Source organism: Rhea pennata, chromosome 13, assembly GCF_028389875.1.
Source record: "Rhea pennata isolate bPtePen1 chromosome 13, bPtePen1.pri, whole genome shotgun sequence".
NCBI classification, from domain to species: domain Eukaryota; kingdom Metazoa; phylum Chordata; class Aves; order Rheiformes; family Rheidae; genus Rhea; species Rhea pennata.
Genome location: NC_084675.1, coordinates 22,928,144 through 22,945,718, shown reverse-complemented (window position 1 = coordinate 22,945,718; position 17,575 = coordinate 22,928,144). Strand labels below are relative to the sequence as shown.

The window sequence follows — 17,575 nt, the reverse complement described above, 5'->3', positions numbered from 1 at the left end:
GTATTGCTCTAACTTGCTTTGAAGAAGCAAGACTGGAGCTAATATCAGACACTTCCCCTGTCCCCAGTTACTGGACACCTGTGAAAAACTTGACCCAGAGATGAAAGCCACCCTTCTGCACTTCTCAAGGCCTGCCACAGCAATGGATCTGGATGAAGAGTTGGTGTTGTTCTGAGTGACTGTGGCTACCACCACTGCAGCGGAGAAAGAAAACTAAGCAGAAGATACTGACAGTATGGACATCAGTAAGGATGGACAGACAGACAAGCTACTGCCTTTCTCACTAGTGCTGTTTCATTCAAATTACTTTGTAAATAATTTATTACAAGCATAACCATGAAGCTCTTGTTACAATAAAAAGTAGGTTACAAATGTCATTTTAGACTTGCTTTGGGAATCATAATTTTTTTCAGAACAGAATGTCTGCTTGCTCCACTGTCCTATGTACCCTTGCTGCCACCTGAGGGCATTTATACACAGGCAGCAGCTTGTGCAGGTAGGTAACAGTTGTGGGCCAACTTTGTTTCTACAACTGTGTGTGGTCAGGGGAAGGGGACAACAAAGGGGTGCTGCCAAACATCCATTCCCCTTAGATTAGACAGACTCTTAGTACAACACTGCTGAATCAGACGTGAGCATGGAGAATCACAGCATGATAACAAGCTTTTTCTGAGCAAGCTGAAGCTAATTCCACTGAGTTCTTTGGGAGACTAAAATGTAGATTAAAAATCTCCACTCTGCTGTACGGTTTCTACAAGGCTGGACTGGGAAAGCTTCCCAGCCCCCCTCAGGTGGGCTCCTGCTGTGCAGTCACTTCTGGCTTTACAGCCTGGCTTTCTGCAGTCCCTGAAGTATTTAAGAGGAGAATAGGCTCTGGCTCCAGTGGCTTGTTTTTGTCCTGAGTCTGGGTCAGAGGGTGCACCATGGACATGTGGACATTCAGGTTATGAGCCTTCTCAAAGCGCTTCCCACACTGGTCACAGGCAAACTCCAGCTCTGTCTCAGCTTTGTGTTTGGTCATGTGGTACTTCAGTGATGCTCGCTGTCTGCACTGGAAACCGCAAATTTCACACCTGCAAGACAAAGCACAGTCTTAGCACCAAGTCCAGAGCTGCAGCATTAGTCAAAACATCCCTTTGTCACAGTAAATAACCCCAGGCTTGGCTGCGCTGAATGGGAGGGAAGTTGTACAAGAACACCACAGCTGCTTGTAGCATCTCCTAAAACTACTTAGGTTAAGCAGCATGCTTGTTCTCAGGCTGCAGCTCAGCTCTGATAGCTGAGCATTTGTTTGCTGTCTGCTGAAATCAGAAGTGCAACAAGAATAGACAAAGACATAAGGCTGCTTCAGGAAAGGGAAGCTCTGGAGCTGAAGCAGACATTGTGGAAGCAGATGAACATTTAAGCCTTGAAAATCTTGACTGAGTGTATACAGTACCAGGGTGGTAAAACACATTCCTACAAAGAAAAGGAAATCCTGCAATTGGCAGAGGCTGCAGAAAACATCTCTACTTTCCAGGAACTACAGGCTTAACTTTACCTGAAATGTCAATTTCTTCAACATTAGACAATCTTGCCCTTCAATACTTGTTTTCAGAAGCTAATTAGCCACACAAGCCTCATTCTCCAAGCAGGAATGCTGAGGTGATCCAGGATACTCAGGGGCTGCAAACAATCAACACCTCCTAAAGCAACTTCAGAGAAGTCTTTTCTAAGTAGCACCTACTGTAACGCACCACGCAGTCTGCATATGGCCATGATGCTGCCACGGTACTGTCAGCCACTGACCGAGAGTTTATGTACGTCATGGAACTGCTCTGTGCTAAGGACGGTGACATTAAGAGCTCTGTAGAACTTGACTACTTCTTTCCATTTTCTTATGGTAAGTGGATGGTCAGTGTGCACTTACTGGAGGGGCTTTGCTCCCGAGTGCCGCATCTGATGGACCGAGAGGTGTTTGCGTTGCTTAAAGGTCTGCCCGCATTCATCACAGATATAATTACGTACCTCTGCAATGGAAATGGGAACAGGGAAAGAATCATCAGTTCTGCTGCATCTTAATACACAAAACACAAGCAAGTGCCCATCATTACCAATGGGGTTTGAATTCCTCCCTCTGCCTCTGAATCAGAGTGTGATCAGGACCTGCCATGACACACCTGTATGAATGAGCTTCACGTGGCGCTGTAGGTACCGGTCAATCATGAACACCTTGTTGCAGCCAGGATGAGGACAGGGCCTCTCCCGAACTTCTTCATGATGTTCTTTTATATGTTTCTGAAAAGAAAGGTCAGACCTTCTATCAGCTGACCATCTAGTAGAGATGAACGCTGGATTTTTCCCCGATGACAAACTTGGCTCTCCTAGTTAATGAAATACCCCTCTTGGCAGATTTTCACATCAGCGCTTTCACTGTGAAAAACCTGGGACTTGCATCCAAAACTATCCCTGACAGCAGGGACTTTACAGGACACAATGGTGCTTGTTTCCAAGAGCTACTGCTGAGCCAGCGGCAGACTTCCAGAACAGCAACAGCATGCTCACCCTCCACAGCTCCTTTTGCTTTTTGGAGCACAGAACAAGGCCACGGCCTCCCGCAGAGCTGGCCGGGTGAAGGAAATCTGTCTCGTATGAAGACTGCTCTACAATACTCAAAGCTACAGTTCAAGATCAGGAGCAAACTCTTAACCTACCTTCATGCCATCTGCCCCTCTATACACAGCTGTGCATCCCTGGTAAGGACACTTGTAAATGGTAGGCAGCTCCTCCCTGCAAAGCAGAGGACTGCCGTCAGCCAGCACAGCAGGGCAAGGCTGCTGCCCAGCTGTGGGTGGCTTATTACCTTTCACACTTGATTTTTTTTTTCCAGCCTGGCTTAGGCCCTGGCTTCTTCCTTATTTTGGGCTCTTCTGCCTTCTTTGCTTCTTTACTGTCACTTTTCTTACTAGAAACCCTCAGAGAAGGGATAAGGAAAACGAACAACAGTTTAATACTTCATGTTAATTTATATCCTCCCACTTAATCATCCCTGAATATTATACCTGATCTGATGGCTTAGCTGGATGCCCGATTTGACATAGCTCAGCCAAAGGAAGAGCACGCGTACCCAAGTACACGCAAGCTGAGCTGCAATATTTGGTGCATAGCCTGGGAAGGAGGAACGTGGCCTCACTTTAGCTGGAGGAGAGCTCAGGGAACACAGGCACTGAGGAATCACTCTTATCCCCAGGGCAGAAAAGGAGGGATGTGTGGTGAACTGAGTCCATAAAGGAAACATGGTTGTTTGCCCAGGTCCATCCTCCTGCCCCGTCAAGAGGACCTGGACACCAGCCCCTCTGCTCATCCTCCGTTAACCACGCTGTGTTTCTAGAGAAGGAAAGCCCCTTACTTCTTTTCAGGGTAAGGCTCAAAGGAGTCATCTGAAGATTGCACGTTTCTCTTCTCGTTTTCATCCTCGCTTAAGAAGTCCCTTAGAGAGAAAGAAGATGCAGTTTTACTGACACAGTACTTGGCTGACACTTCAGCACCAATAATCCAAAAGACTAGTTATCTGCAGCCGCAGCAATACTTGTTCTTCGTTTCCAGTGTGTTCATCTCCCCCACAAAACAGCATGGCAACTGAGGCTTCACACGTTCTCCTCCCCCATATTCACTGGGGCTTTGTTTGCTTTGGGATAATACAGCAAATTGCAAAATTATTTCCTTTTAGGACTAATCTATGTAAGAATAATTGAAAAACTGTAAGGAGGAAAAAAAACGGCCATTACTGAAAAGATCTATTTATTGTTGAGGGATGTTGCAATCACTTTCTATACTAGGAAAAATAATTTTGTAGAGCAAAAAAAAATGTAATATAACTGTCTGGCATAGGTTAATTAAACTGCAAGTCATTCAGCATTTCCTCATATGTAGTGGCCACCTTTTTTTTTTTTTAATCCTGAACTATACAGGACGTAATTAATTCTGAAATCAGGAAATGGGCAGTAGATTGTTGTGGCATTCTTAATGTGACAGCTGACATATTTAGGTGATATCCTGAAATAAGTCTGCACTTGGCCCTTTAGTAGCTTAGACTCAGAATGATTACACTATCATTTATTTAAAAGTCTCACTTTAACTACCTATGTTTGGAGGTTTTAGTCTGATCTTCTACAATTATACCTAATTTTCACAATCAGAAAAAGTGCTACGCCGCCAGCATCCAAATACCGTTCGGACTTCCCATCTATACGTTTTCCCTGTGAGTAAACTGGATGATTTCCCTGAGAGCTCAGGCCTGCCTAACCGTAGTGACCGCTCTTGCGGAGTCCCGGTTTGGAGCAGCTGTAAATGGGAGTTAGTTCCGAAGCAAGAGGAGCTGGCCAGCTGCCAGCCCTGGTGAGGGACCGGAGCAGCAGCTCTCCGGCACTGCGCAGAGCCATGTGATGCCCCGCTGCCATTGCGGCAGTTGCTTTTCCAGACCAGAGGGTCCTTGAAAGAAACGTGACCAGGTTTGCTGGAAAGCAACCAACTGAAACCCAACAGAAAGCGCGTGCACACACGCACACACACACGCTGACACGCAAACATCCCACTGCAGCAGAGGCAGCCAGGGAGGGGAGTTCAGTGCATCAGCTATGAGAGCTGTATCACAGCTGCTGCAAAGAAACCGCTCTGCACATCAGATGCCGGATCCAAGGGGCCTCCAAGGACCAGGTCACTTGTGGAGAAAGAGCTCTCCAAGGCTTGTCATTTCATACTCGCAAAGAAGACATTAAGGCTATTTTAAACCCACTCTTCTCTCACCCCTCAGAAAGGTCACTGAACTCGTCTTTTACCCGCTCATCCGACGTTGAAGAGACAACCTGCTTCCCACTCAACTGTCCTAGGAAACGAAGGAGAACACAGTTACAATGAAAAGCAGTGAAGCCAGTGCAGAGACAGCTGCTGAGAAGGCAGGGAACAACCCTGAGTTTGCTCGTGTTGGTTTATACCCCAGAAGAAAGATGTGCAGCAGGACAAGTTAATGATTACTTTAACCATGCTCTGCGTGCCTGGCATGCTCTGAGACCATCCTCTCGGCACCCCAGGGACAGACTGGGAGCTCCAATGAGCATCTCTTGGTTTTCCCCAATGACACCTACTCTGCAGCTGAAAGACTCATTCCTAAATGTTATCACAATTGCTTTTTCTCTTCCCAGCAGCAGCAATCTCATATCACTATCAGAGAGCTAAACAGATTCCAATGTCTGTAATTCAAAATCATTGTTAATCCCAAAACATCACTTTCAGAAGAGAAGAGAAATTACGGCCCTAAACCAGTATCAATTCATCCCAAAAGCAAGGCTAGCCTGGTTTTGGATTTATCAGAAATTTATCAGAAATGCCACGGCAAGCATGGCACTGGAGAACCAGCCAGCACTGTGCCTTGCTTCACTGCTGCATGTCAGGAGCAGAGCAGCAGGGGCTCAGCCATGCAGAGCAGCAACCCTTGTCTCAAACAGCGCTTCCCATCATGAATCTCCACAGGCCTGCTAAGGAACGGCCAACTCTTGCCCTCATTAACAGAAGGGAGAATAAGGAACAGAGGCAAAGCGATTTGCTCTTTTTGCATGAAGCAATTTGCTTGGACAAGCCTCAGTCTGACACCGCGGTCAGCCAGAGCTCCGTTCCCCTTTCCCATCCGAGACAGCGGTGATTTTCTGAGCAACCTGCCCTTGCTAGCTGGGGTCTGTATCCTCCCAGAGGAGTGGCAATCCCAGCCCCCAAACGTCATCCCCTACGCCAGCTCTCCAGGTCTTTGCCCTTCCCCTAGGGGAGGCAAAGGGAGGAGATCGGAAGGCAAATCCCTTACCTGTAGCACTGCTCAGCGGCGACACCGGCTGCGGCAGGGCTTTTTCCTGTAAGGAGGCTGTACTGTCCAGTTGTAAGCGAGATGAATCCCTGTTCTGCGGCGGCTCATTCTCTAAACTCAGTGGCACTGATGTGGTCCCTTTGTTTGCTGGCTGCTGGCAAGGAGTTGTCCTTACTGGAGCATGCTGGGGTTTGGGAGCAGGAACAGCCTCGGCATTGTCTGCCTCTGCCCCGTTGTCAGTCAAGCGCTGCGCTGCGCTCTTGTTCCACTCCCGTTTGACGGACAAGGCATTGTCAACAAGCACTGTGCTACAGTCAGAATCCGTATCCATGATGTAGTCGTGGCCATCCCCGCAGCCCCACACGGCGCGGATGATCCCGCAGTACTCCGAGGACAGCACGCTCTGCAGGCTCGGCACCGACTGGCAGCTCCCTGCGTGCGTGTGCGTCCACGTCACCAAGCTGTGCAGGCACTGAGGGCTGGACGTGATCAGGTCGACTGTTTGGAGGGAAGAAGCAGCACGCTAAGTCGGTATTTCAGCTGGCAAACCGCACACCGTGCCACGCGGAGGGACAGGGCTACGGATCAGGTCCGTCCCCAAGGCCGCCCAGGGGCTGCCCTGGACTTCCTAACCAAGGAGCACGTCGCAAGGCAGGTGAGAGACCTGCTAAAAACGCTGCAGCCAGGGCAGGGTTTTCCATGGCCTGGAGCGAGCATGCTTGAAGTAATCAGACTGTCGCTGTCTAATTTTACAGCTGAAAGTGTATTTTTGGTTGCCCCACAGCGTTTGAGAGTGGCTGGCACGGGCTCTCTCCCTGTCTGGTGCAGTCATGCCCCCGCAGAGCAGGGGGGGGAGGGAGACCTCCCGCAGCAGAGAGGATACGGCGGCGTCGCCACCCGAACCAGGTGCGCACACGGGCACGGCTGTGCCGACGGACGCAGAAATCGCCCGGCCAGCTGGCAGTTTCTGAACATCCACAGAAACAAACCCTTCGCAGATGGTATTGCGGAAAGAAATGGAAAAGAGCTCTGCAAGCAGCTACTCACCCAGACAGGAGGCACCTCCTTCCGCACCAGGCTGGGCCTGGGCAGCACCGCTCCTGCAAAACCAGAACAGCACAGGCAGCATTTCAGGGCTTTCAGAGGGGACATGTCTCGCTGGAGACAGCACGGTGACAACACTAAACATGACAAGCGTTTGGCTAGTTGGAAGCCACGTTCACCCATTAACTTTTCAGCTACTAAAAATACATCTTGTCCCAGGAATTTGGCGCCTGGAAATTCCGCAGGGAAGTTAACGTATATACAAGCACATGGCAATTTACTGCTCCAAAAAATAACCAGGAACAAAGAAATGCAACGTACTTTCCTTTTGACTTTATGTGGCCCGTGGGAGATGCGTTCACCCTCTGAATAAACGTCCTGAGGACGCTGCGGCATTTGTAGAACTGGGCATGGCATTTCTTGCAGACAAACTGGGGGAGCGCGGGGTCCTGCCGTACTGCGACCCCGACCAGCCGCTGGAAGTCCGTGAAGAACACCTGATCCACGCGGCGCTGCTTCTCCGAGTTCTCTCCCATCACGGGAACCTTCCCGAAAGCATTGCGCAGGCTCCGGGAGGAAAATTTCCCGTGGCAGAGGCGACAATATCCAGTGCTCAGGGCTCTGCCAATTCCTGCGAGAGAAGGTTTGAACACCGTCGCTCAGTGCCTGCCGCAGGAGCGCTGCGGCCCCGAGGCACCAGCACGCTGGAAGACGTCTCCCTTCCTTTGATCCAAGCCAGCGGGCTGCCTCAACAGCACCGGCTTGGGGCGCGCAGAAAAGCGGGGCAGGAAGGGACCTTCCCTGCGGCTGAGGCCAGTCGCCTGCTGGTCAGAGGCGGCAGGTCATCAATTGCCCGGGCTGCACCCAAGCGGCAGCCAGGTTTCTGGCCCGCACCCCGAGGAGGCCGCCCCAGCCTCGACTGCCCTGCAGGAGGAACCTCCTCCCCGTTCCCTGCTGCGATGTTCTCAGGGCGCACTCGCACGCTTTGGGCTTTTGCCAACACCGTCCTTCAGCTTAAGCAGTTCTTCTCTCCCCCCCCCGTCCCTGCGTTTATCTCCAGCGTATTTATAGACAGCGGACACGTCCCCCGGCCTCTGCTCTGCGAGTCCGAACCACCCGGGCTGCCACAGCCTCTTCCAGTAAGTGCAATTTCTCAGCGCCCTAACGGTCCCTCTCCGAGCCCGTGCTGGCCGCCCGGGAGCGGGTATCGAGCTGCAGACCCGCTTGTGGAGGGCAGGGGAGAGCTGCGGGGGGAGGCGCGGGCGGCCCGCGGGCAGCAGGGCGCAAGGCGCCGGCCCTCCTCCGCCGCGGGCTGCCCGGCCGCGACGCCCCTCCCGCCGGCGACCCAGCCCGCCGCCCTCCCGCTGCGCGGCCCCGCGCCCTAAGGACACGGACGAGGGGCGGGCTGCCTGCGCTCGGGGCTCCCCGGCGCGAAGGCTCCTCCTGGCCCCCCCCCCGTCTGACGCCGCCACCCGCCTCGAGGCTCCGCGAGGGCTCAGCGGCCCCGGGAGCGGAGCTGCCCCGCGGCAGCGGGCAAACCCGGGCCCCGCGGCCGGGCAGCACCAGCGCCGCGGCGGGCGAGCGGCTTGCGCGGGCCCGGCCGCCGCCTGCCGCGGGGCAACCGCCCCCCGCGACCGCCCCCGCGACCGCCCCGCCGGGCCCCGCCGCGCCTCACCTGCCTCCGCGGCGCCGCCGAGCGCGGCGGGCCGAGCCCAGGCGGCCGCCGCCGGGTCCCAGCCCGCGGGCGGCTCGGGCCGCGCCGGGGAGCCGCGGCCCGCCGCGCCGGGGCGCCGCCGGGGCTCGGCCGCCGCCGCGCCGGGGCCGCCCGCGGCCGCCAGGAAGCGGCCGCGCCGATCCCGCTTCATCGCCGCCGCCGCCGCCGCCGCGGGCCCGGCCCGCCCCGCCTCGGCGCGCCCCGCCGCCGCCGCAGCGCCGCCTGCCGCCCGGAGGAGCCGCGAGCCGGCGGGGGGCGGCGGTCCCCGCCGCGCTGCTGCCGCCGGTTCCGGTTCCGGTTCCGGTTGAGGCGGGCGCGGGCGCGCGCGGGGGGGGCGGGGCGGGGCGCGCGGCGGCACGTGGCGCGGCGGCGGCGCGGTCCGGCGGCCTCAGCGCTCCGGGCGGCCGCCGCGGTGCCCGCCCCGCCCGTCCCCCCCGGCGCCGCGGCCCGCGCGCAGCGTTCCGGGCGGCGGCCGCCATGGCCGCGGCGGCGGCGGCGGCGGGCGGCGGCGGCGGGGCCGGGCCGGGCCGCGCCTTGCAGGCCGCCATGAAGCTGGCGAACGGCGCCCTGGAGCTGGACAGCGGCGGCCGCCTGCGGGTGAGCGCCGCGGGGCACCGAGCCCTGCCCGGGCCCGGCACCTCCGGGACCCGCCGGGCCTGCCCGGGACCCCCCGGTGCCCTGGGGGCCCCCGACCCCCTGGACCCTCCCGCCCCCCCGTGCCCTGGGGGTCCCCCGACCCCCTGGACCCTCCCGCCCCCCCGTGCCCTGGGCCCCCCCCGGACTCTCCCAATGCCTCCTTTTCACCCTTCCCCCCCCCCCACGTTCCTATGCTCAACCTGGGCCCCCCTTGTGCCTCCCTATGCTACTGGCCCCAGCACAGCCCCCCCAGCCCCCTTGTGCCCCCAAGCCCGGGGGGGGACTGCCCCCCAAAAATGGGGCAGCAGTAAGGCCAGGCTGCAGGGGGTCCCGGTGCCCCCCGGGGCAGGGCGATGGGGGCTGGCTCAGTTTCCCCCCGTCCCGGCAGGAGGCCTACGCCGAGTATCTGAGGAGCATCAGCTTCATCGCCCAGGCCCTGCAGGAGGACGCGGCGGCCGGGAAAGGTGCGGGCGGCCTCGCGACGCGCGCTGCCCTGCCCGGAGCCCGGCGCCCCCCGCCCGCCGCCCGCGGAGGGGCCCGCCTGGGCTCTGCCCTCCCTTCGCCCGCCGCGTCCGTCCGCCCCCGCGCGCCCCGGCGCCGCTCTGCGTTCAGGCAGCTGCTTGCAGGAAAGACGTTTCCCGCTGCAGCGGTGCCGTGGCGGGAGGTACGGTGCCGTGGGGCGGCCGGGACGCCCTCGCCCCCGGGCAGGCAAGCGGAGGTGTCCCCCCCACCGGGCCGTGAGAGCGATGCTGCCGGCCGCGGGGCTGAGCCGCTCGGGGGGGCCCGGGGACCCACACGGCGTCCTCTGCGCAGACGGCAGCGAGGGCGTCGCGCCGGACACCCTGAAGATGCTGAAGCTGGCGGAGCAGTGCCTGGAGAGAGTCAAGTCCATCGCAGCCGCGCTCGGTGAGCGATGCTGTCCCCGGGCTGGCGCAGCGCCGCGAGCGGGGCCCGCGCGCGCTCACCTCTCCTGCCCTCCCCAGGGAGAGCTGAGGCCAAACCGGCCGTCCAGGAGAGGAGCGCGGGCCCCGCACCCATCTCCCGGCACCGCAGGGTCTTCTCGGACGAGGGGGGCAAGCTCTCTCCTTTCCTGCCGCCGGAGATCTTCCAGAAGCTGCAGATCGCCGAAGCTCAGAGCGCCAGGAAGTACGTGGGCAGGGTGGCAGCACAGGGGGCCGAGGCCCGGCCGTGGAGGGACGGCGTCGGCTCCTCGGCGGGGAGCTCGGCGCCCCGGGACGCTCTCTGCGTCCCACCCGGTGGGTGCTCAGGGCTCGCTGCTGGCAGGGAGCTGACGCCGCTGGAGGAGGCGTCTCTGCAGAACCAGAAGCTGAAGGCCGCCTACGAGGCGCGGGTGGCGCGGCTGAACCCCCGCCAGGCCCTGCAGAAGACCTCCCTGGCAAGTGGGGGGCGGCGAGGGGGGAGCCCTGCCGGGCAGCGCTGCGGGCTGGCGCTCTGCGGGGGCTGCGGATGGAGCTGGGCAGGGGCTGAGCTCCCCAGGGGCTCGGCCAGAGCCGCATTGGGTGTTGCAGGGCCCCAGGAACCCCGGAGGCCCCGGGCTGGGGCGGGAGGGTCCCGCGAGGTGCCGGGGAGCCCCTCGTGCTCCGGGCCTGTCTGCACGTTCCCGCTGTGCCGTGGGCGGACGTGGGCTTTCGGCAGGCGGCACCGACATGCTCTGTGCTCCACAGACGCTTTCCCTCCAGCGACAGATGATGGAGAACCTGGTGATCGCCAAGGCCCGGGAGGAGACCGTATCCTTCGCGTTAGAAGGGCGCAGGCGGGGAGGGAGCATCGATGCCGCCAGGGCCCAGTGTAGCCCGAGGTTCAGAGCCCCATGTGCTGCTGCAGGCGCCTGTGCCTTGTACCTGGGCTGCGCTGATCCGAAACACCCTTTTGGGATCCCAGCCCCGTCCTGTTTCGGGCTGACTGGGAGGGAGAAGGGCAGACCCTGGCTCGTGCCTGCTGGGAGGCGGTGGCTGTGCCTGCGTGGCTCTTTTCCTGCTGCCTCTGAGCTGGCATGGGGGTGCTGCGGGGCCACAGCTGTGCTTGCCGCGGTGGCAGATTGTCGGGGACCCCCGGGCCGCAGGAGGAGACGCCGGGGCGGCCGTGCGGGGCGGTGGGCCAGCGGGCCGGCCCCCAGCCGCGGCTCCGGAGCCTTGACTCTGCCGTGACCCAGCTGCAGCGGAAGATGGAGGAGCGGAGGCTGCGGCTGCAGGAGGCTGCCAACAGGTCAGCGGAGCTGGGGCAGCGCAGCAGGACCCCCCGGCCCAGTCCCTGTCCCCTGTGCGGGGGGTTGGTGGCCCAAGGGAGGGTCCGGGCTGAGCCAGGCTGCCGATGGGGTGCTGCCCCCAGGGCTGTCCTGCCCCCCACCCCTGTGCCACCTGCCCCATGGCGAGCCCCAAGGGCTCAGCACGCCTGGGTGTGTCCTCCCTCCCGCTGGTCCCCTCCCTGTGCCCCCGTGGCCACTGCTCCGGCCACGGTGCCCGGTGCCACGTGGGGGACTGGCTGTGGGGACAGCGTGGGGGCGAGCAGAGCTCAGTGCCGGGGGGGGGCGCGTGGGGCTGCGGCTCCCGGCCGGGCCGCTCTGCCCACGGCCGCCGCTCCGCCGGCAGGAGGTTCTCCGGCGGTGCGGCCCTCACCCCCGAGGAGCAGGAGCAGAGGGCCCTCTACGCCGCCGTCCTCGAGTACGAGCAGGACCACGTGAGTGCGCGCCAGCCCGGGAGGCCGCCGCTGGCGACTGGGATGCTGGTCCCGGGAGCAGGATGCCTTGTCCTGGGGGCGGGATCCCTGCCGTCCCTGGGCTCTGGGGGGCAGGATGCCTTGTCCTGGGGGCAGGATCCCTGCTGTCCCTGAGCTCTGGGGAGCAGGATCCCTTGTCCTGGGGGCAGGATCCCTGCCGTCCCTGGGCTCTGGGGGGCAGGATGCCTTGGGATCCCTGCCGTCCCTGGGCTCAGGGGGCAGGATGCCTTGTCCTGGGGGCAGGATCCCTGCTGTCCCTGAGCTCTGGGGAGCAGGATGCCTTGTCCTGGGGGCAGGATCCCTGCTGTCCCTGAGCTCTGGGGAGCAGGATCCCTTGTCCTGGGGGCAGGATCCCTGCCGTCCCTGGGCTCTGGGGGGAGGAGGGGGGGGCAGGATGCCTTGTCCTGGGGGCAGGATCCCTGCCGTCCCTGGGCTCAGGGGGCAGGATGCCTTGTCCTGGGGGCAGGATCCCTGCCATCCCTGGGCTCAGGGGGCAGGATGCCTTGTCCTGGGGGCAGGATCCCTGCCGTCCCTGGGCTCCGGGGGGCAGGATCCCTTGTCCTGGGGGCGGGATCCCTGCCGTCCCTAGGCTCCGGGGTGGCAAGATGCCTTGTCCTGGGGGCGGGATCCCTTTGGTCCCCAGCTCCAGGGAGCAGGATGCCTTGTCTTGGGGGCAGGATCCCTGCCGTCTCCAGCTCTGGGGGGCAGGACACTTTGCCACCCCCCTGCCTTGGCCACGTCTCACCCGCTCGGGGACGGTCTCCCCAGGACTGGCCGCGGCAGTGGAAGGCCAAGCTGAAGCGGAGCCCGGCGGATCCCTCCGTGGTGGCGGGGCTCTTCTCCTGCCTCCTCAGGTAGCGCCCAGGCCGGGCGGGAGGCCGGGGGCCGCAGCTGCCGGCAGATGCCTCTCGGTGCCTGCCAGCCCCTTCCCTCTGCTCGCAGCTCCCCCGAGCACCCCATCGCCCAGCTCCTGCGGAAGCTGCAGTGCGCGGTGTACGGCCGGCTGTACCCAGCCGTCAGCCAGGGCGCCGCCGACGCCGCCCCTGCCTCCCCCACCGGCCTCTCCTTCCTCTCGCTGGACGCCGGGGCCCTGCCGCCCCCGGAGCCGGGGGGCCGGCGGCTCCGAGCCTCCCGCAGCCTGCACTGCATGTTCTCGGTGCCGGAGCACGGCCCCGCCGGCCTGCGGCACAGCCTGTCCAGCTCGCCCCTCGCCGACGGCCGCAGGCTCGAGGGCGGCTCGCCGGGGCCGGCGGGGCCAGCCGCCCCCTCGCCCCCCCGGGAGAGCTCCTTTGAGGACCTGGAGCGGTTCCTGGCGTCGCCCGAGGGATGGCCCGCGGGGGAGCCCCCGGCCGGCCCCCCGTCGCTGCAGGAGCAGCTGAAGGGCATCGTGCGGGACATCCACAACGCCATCGGTGAGGGGCGGCTGGGGCAGCGGCGCGGGGGGCCGGGGCGCCCGGGCAGGAGGAGGGGGGATCCAGGCGCACCCCATGGCCGCTGCCCTGTCTCGGCCGGGAGGAGGCAGGGGTGGGCTGTGGCCCTGGACATGGTGCCTCCGTCATCCGGGGGTGCGGGCAGAGAGGGAGCCCAGGGCAGAGCCAGAGCGCCCAGGAGCAGGGCTGCCGCAGGCTGTGCCAAAACACGGGGGTGAGGAGCAGGGGCCCAGGGCGCCTGGGGCAGAGACATGGGGCAGGGACGTGGGGCGGCTGGAGCAGGTCCACAAGGTAGGGACACAGGGCAGGGGTGTGGGGTGGCTGGGGCAGGGCCGTGGGACAGGGCCATGGAACAGGGACACAGGGCAGGGATGTGGGGTGGCTGGGGCAGGGATGCGGGGCAGGGACGCGGGGTGGCTGGGGCAAGACCATGGGGCAGGGGTGTGGGGTGGGTGGGGCAGGGATGCGGGGCAGGGGCGTGGGGTGGCTGGGGCAGGGCCCTGGGACAGGGACACAGGGCAGAGATGCGGGGTGGTGGGGCAGGGCGGCAGGGCCGTGGGGCAGGGCCGTGGGGCGGGGAGGTGGGACCGGGCTGCAGGGCCGGGCCGCAGGGCGGGCGGCGGAGGTGCGGCCCGCGTGCAGCGCCAGCTGAGCGCGCGGCGTCCCGCGGCCCTCCCCAGACAGGCTGCTGTCGCTGACCCAGCTGGCGTTCGAGGGGCTCGGCGCGGCGCCCTGCAAGGAGCAGTGCCTGGCCTGCATCGAGGAGGCCTTCTTCCCCCCGCTGTGGGCTCCGCTGCTGGCGCTGTACAGGTAACGCGCGCGGCTCGGCCGGCAGCAGCGGCGCCCGCCGCGGCGCCCGCCCCCAGCCTCCCGCCTCGCCCGCCCCCAGGAGCGTGCACCGGCCCCGCGAAGCGGCCCTGGCCAGGAGCATGGAGCGGCACCGCGACGCTGGCCCCGCCGAGCTGGGCCTGGCCCCCCGGCTCTTCCCCCCGGCGCCGGGGGCGTACGGCTCCGCCGTGGAGGACCTGCGCCTCATCCCGCTGGAGACGTGCCCCCAGCGGAAGCTGGAGTGCATCGGTGCGTGGCGGCGGGGTGGGGGGGGAATCGCGAGGCAGGCGCGGGGCGCCGGAGCCGACGCTCACGGCGGTGCCGTGCCCGCAGTGCGAGCCCTGCGCGTCATCTGCGAGTGCGCGGAGGAGTACTGCGGCGCCCGCGACGCCCGGCCCCCCGCCGCCGCCATGTGAGTACGGCCGGGCTGCTGCGGGGGCACCCGGCCCCCACGGCCGCCCGCAGCGGAGCCGGCGGCTCTTGCTGCACCTCGGCGGGGGCAAAGCCGGGGCCGAGCCCCCGCGGCGGCAGGGTCCGTGCCGGGCTGGCTCCGGCCGCGCTGGCAATCGGAGCCGTGCTGGGAGGAGCAGGCGCCGCGGGGGCTGCGGGAAGGGGCTTTGCTCTTCGCTGAGCCGAGCCCCGAGGCTCACAGGGCGCCGCGGGGGCTCACGGTTGCCGTTGCCGGCAGCGGCGCGGACGACCTGCTGCCCATCCTGTCCTACGTGGTGCTGCGGAGCGGGCTGCCCCAGCTGGTGTCCGAGTGCGCGGCCCTGGAGGAGTTCATCCACGAGGGGTAGGTGCGGCGGGGGGCCCCGCGGGCGCCGGCCGGGAGCCGGGAGCCGGGCCGGCGGTGACGCCGGGGCGCCCCTGTGCCGCAGGTACCTCATCGGCGAGGAGGGGTACTGCCTGACCTCGCTGCAGAGCGCCCTGTCCTACGTGGAGTCGCTGCGCTGAGGAGCCGCCGGCCCGGGGACGCCGAGCCGGGGCTGCGCGCGGTGCCGAGGGGCCCCGCGGGGCAGCGCGGCCCCGGGGCCGCCGGCCGGGGCGCGCAGAGACTGGACGTGCCGGGGGCGCGGGACGCTGCCGGGGCCGGCGGGCGGCCTTCGGCGGCGGTGCGCTGGAGGGGCCCCGGCGCCCAACGCCCGGGGCTCCCGCCGCGGCGGCGAATAAAGGTGCCTGGCGGCGGCGTGCGCTGCAGCGTGCTGCGGGCGGGCGGGCGGGCGCGGGGCCCGGGGCGGCGGGGCGGCGGGGCGCGCCCGCAGGGGGGCGCTGCCGGCGGGGGCGGGCCGGCGCTGGCCCCGCCCCTCGCGGGGAGGGGGCGTGGCGGCAGGGGGGCTCCCCGCACACGTCATCGCGCGGAGGGGGCGGGGCGCGGGGGAAGCGGAAGGGGCCCCGCGGCGGCGGCGGCGGCAGCGGCGGCGCGGGGAGCCGCGGCGGCAGGTGAGGCGGGGGTCCCTAGGCCACGCCCCCCGCTGGGGAGGGGGCTCCTAGGCCACGCCCCCCCGCGGGGCAGTGCCCAGGCCACGCCCCCCCGCGGGGTCCCCCGAGCCGCGCCGCGCCGCGCCGCGCCGCCGCGGGCGGTCCGGGGAGCGGCGGGGCCCAGCCGGGCTGCGGCGGGGAGGCCGGGCCGGGCCGGGCGGGGCCGCGCCGCGCCGGGAGAGAGGCCGCCCGGCCGCGCTGAGGCCGCCGCCGCCCGCAGGATGTGTTCCGGCGCGGCGCTGCGGCAGGAGTACCGGCGCTGCCTGGAGCGGGAGCTCCGGGGGGGCCGCGCCGGGGCCCCCTCCGACGCCTCCTTCGGGGAGACGCTCCGGCAGCGCCTGCGGGACGACCCGGCGCTGCTCCCGGCCCTGCAGGACGACGCCGGGGCTCTGCTGGCCAGCGGCCTGCGCGGCCGCCGCGACGCGGGGCAGGCGCTCCGGAGCCTGGCCGCTGCCTTCGAGGTGCTGGAGCTGGCGGCCCTCAACCTCTACCTCTTCCCCTGGCGCAAGGAGTTCGGCACCATCAAGGTGGGGAGCCCGGCGGCGCCCTGCCACGCGGGGGGTCGGGGCCAGCCCGGCCCAGCGGCGGGGTTGGAGCTGGCCGAGCGGCCCGCGGGGCGTTAGGAGGGGGCCCCCCGGGTGCGGGGAGCCGGGAGGCGCGACGCGGGCGCTGGAGCTGCCCCCCGCTCTCCTTGCAGACCTTCTCGGGGGCGTACGTGCACCGGCTGCAAGCGGCGCTCCCCGAGGCCGAGCTCGTGCGGAGCTTCGGCCGGCTGGGCTACGTGAGGAGGGACGACCACCACCTCGCTGTCTCCCGGCCGCCCCCGGGGCCCGAGCTCGTTGCCACCGCCTGCGGCTTCTTCGCCTGCCGGCTGGAGTGCGAGATCCTGGCGGAGATGGTGCTGCGGCTGCAGCCGCGCCGCGTGCGCGCCCAAGACCTGCTCGAGGCGCGGCGGCTCGCCGGCGGCGTGGAGGCCTGCGTGGAGGCGCTGCAGCGCGACGCCGGCGACGGCTGCGGGGACGTCGTGGACCTGTACCGGGAGCCGCCGGCGGGCCCTGCCGAGACCAGCCCCGCGCGAGGCCGGCAGGATGCGGCCCCCTTGCCGCTGCCCGGGTCCGGCCTGCGGGAGCGGAGTGCCAGGCTGTGGAGGGACCCGGCTGGGCCGCGGGGTGCTCAGGACGTGCCCAAAAGGGGCTGGGACCTCGCAGGACAGAGCGAGCTGGGGCAGGAGCCCCTCCCTGCCGAGGGCAACGCCAATCCAGACACCTCCTCTCTCCTCTTCCTGGAGCAGGAGCTTGGCACGGCCAGCAGCTCCCGCGATGCCGCGACTACGGGGAGCTCCTGCTGCTCCCCCCTTGCCCCCATCCTGAGCTGGGCGGCAAACCGCCCCACGCAGGGCCCGGGCGGCAGGGCCGTGCCAGGGGAGCCCCAGCAGCCCCCAGCGAGCGGCAGGCCTGGGGATTTGCCCCCCGCCGCCCCGCTGCCTGCCAGCGGGGAGGCACCGGAGCTGCCCTGCTACCAGCTGCACTCGTGCCTGCGCCGCGGCGCGTTGCCCTCGTACTGCTGCACCACGTGCCAGCAGCTCCACGCCGGCGCCTGCGCGGCCGTGCAGGCCTGCCGGACCCACCACCACGGCCAGGAGCTGCGTGGCGAGAAGCAGCAGCGCCTCTGGCTGCAGAGGACAGAAGTGGACATGCTGCTGGCCGACGGCTCCGGCGCCCGGCCCTAGCTGGCAGCAAAGCTGCGGGACAGGGCTGCGGCCAGCTCCTGCCAGCCCGGCTTGAAGGGGAACTGCTGCTGGCCGCACTGCGTTTCCTGCGCAGCCGGAAGGGGATCTGGGTGGCTCACGGGCCTCCAGGCAGCTGCTGCTGGGCC

The 17,575-nt window shown here is 65.1% G+C and overlaps 4 protein-coding genes across 6 annotated transcripts in view; 3 read left to right on the top strand and 1 right to left on the bottom strand.

Moving 5' to 3' along the window:
• FANCA (FA complementation group A) overlaps positions 1–336 on the top strand; it is a 36,515-nt gene extending 36,179 nt beyond the window's left edge. The window contains exon 43 of the mRNA XM_062586823.1: positions 68–336. Within this exon, the coding sequence (XP_062442807.1) occupies positions 68–175 (108 nt within the window). The 3' untranslated portion in view covers positions 176–336. The remainder of the gene's footprint in view (positions 1–67) is intronic.
• ZNF276 (zinc finger protein 276) lies at positions 288–8,742 on the bottom strand. 2 transcript variants are annotated; one of them, XM_062586824.1, is made up of 11 exons: positions 8,553–8,742; positions 7,199–7,508; positions 6,881–6,933; positions 5,834–6,331; positions 4,786–4,864; positions 3,389–3,469; positions 2,843–2,953; positions 2,694–2,769; positions 2,160–2,277; positions 1,910–2,009; positions 288–1,073 (listed from the first exon to the last, which is right to left on the bottom strand). In XM_062586824.1, exons 1-11 carry the CDS (start codon positions 8,740–8,742, stop codon positions 788–790), a joined length of 1,902 nt encoding a protein of 633 aa, XP_062442808.1. In that variant the 3' UTR covers positions 288–787. The 2 variants fall into 2 exon arrangements, with proteins under 2 accessions (XP_062442808.1, XP_062442809.1); XM_062586825.1 differs by lacking the exon at positions 8,553–8,742 and having other exon boundaries at positions 2,843–2,944; positions 7,199–7,496.
• A 347-nt stretch (positions 8,743–9,089) lies between these two features.
• On the top strand, positions 9,090–15,242 carry VPS9D1 (VPS9 domain containing 1; the record flags this gene model as incomplete). The annotated part of the gene is made up of 15 exons (XM_062586829.1): positions 9,090–9,188; positions 9,616–9,691; positions 10,041–10,133; positions 10,211–10,373; positions 10,512–10,623; positions 10,913–10,975; positions 11,401–11,453; positions 11,837–11,924; positions 12,732–12,817; positions 12,906–13,375; positions 14,074–14,203; positions 14,283–14,470; positions 14,555–14,633; positions 14,910–15,014; positions 15,100–15,242. Coding segments are annotated over 15 exons (1,881 nt in total), but the record flags the coding sequence as incomplete, so codon positions are not given.
• Positions 15,243–15,314: 72 nt separating this feature from the next.
• On the top strand, positions 15,315–17,527 carry SPATA2L (spermatogenesis associated 2 like). 2 transcript variants are annotated; one of them, XM_062586827.1, is made up of 3 exons: positions 15,315–15,393; positions 15,921–16,227; positions 16,398–17,527. In XM_062586827.1, exons 2-3 carry the CDS (start codon positions 15,922–15,924, stop codon positions 17,427–17,429), a joined length of 1,338 nt encoding a protein of 445 aa, XP_062442811.1. In that variant the 5' UTR covers positions 15,315–15,393; position 15,921; the 3' UTR covers positions 17,430–17,527. The 2 variants fall into 2 exon arrangements, with proteins under 2 accessions (XP_062442811.1, XP_062442812.1); XM_062586828.1 differs by lacking the exon at positions 15,315–15,393 and having other exon boundaries at positions 15,873–16,227.
• The last annotated feature ends 48 nt before the right edge of the window (positions 17,528–17,575 follow it).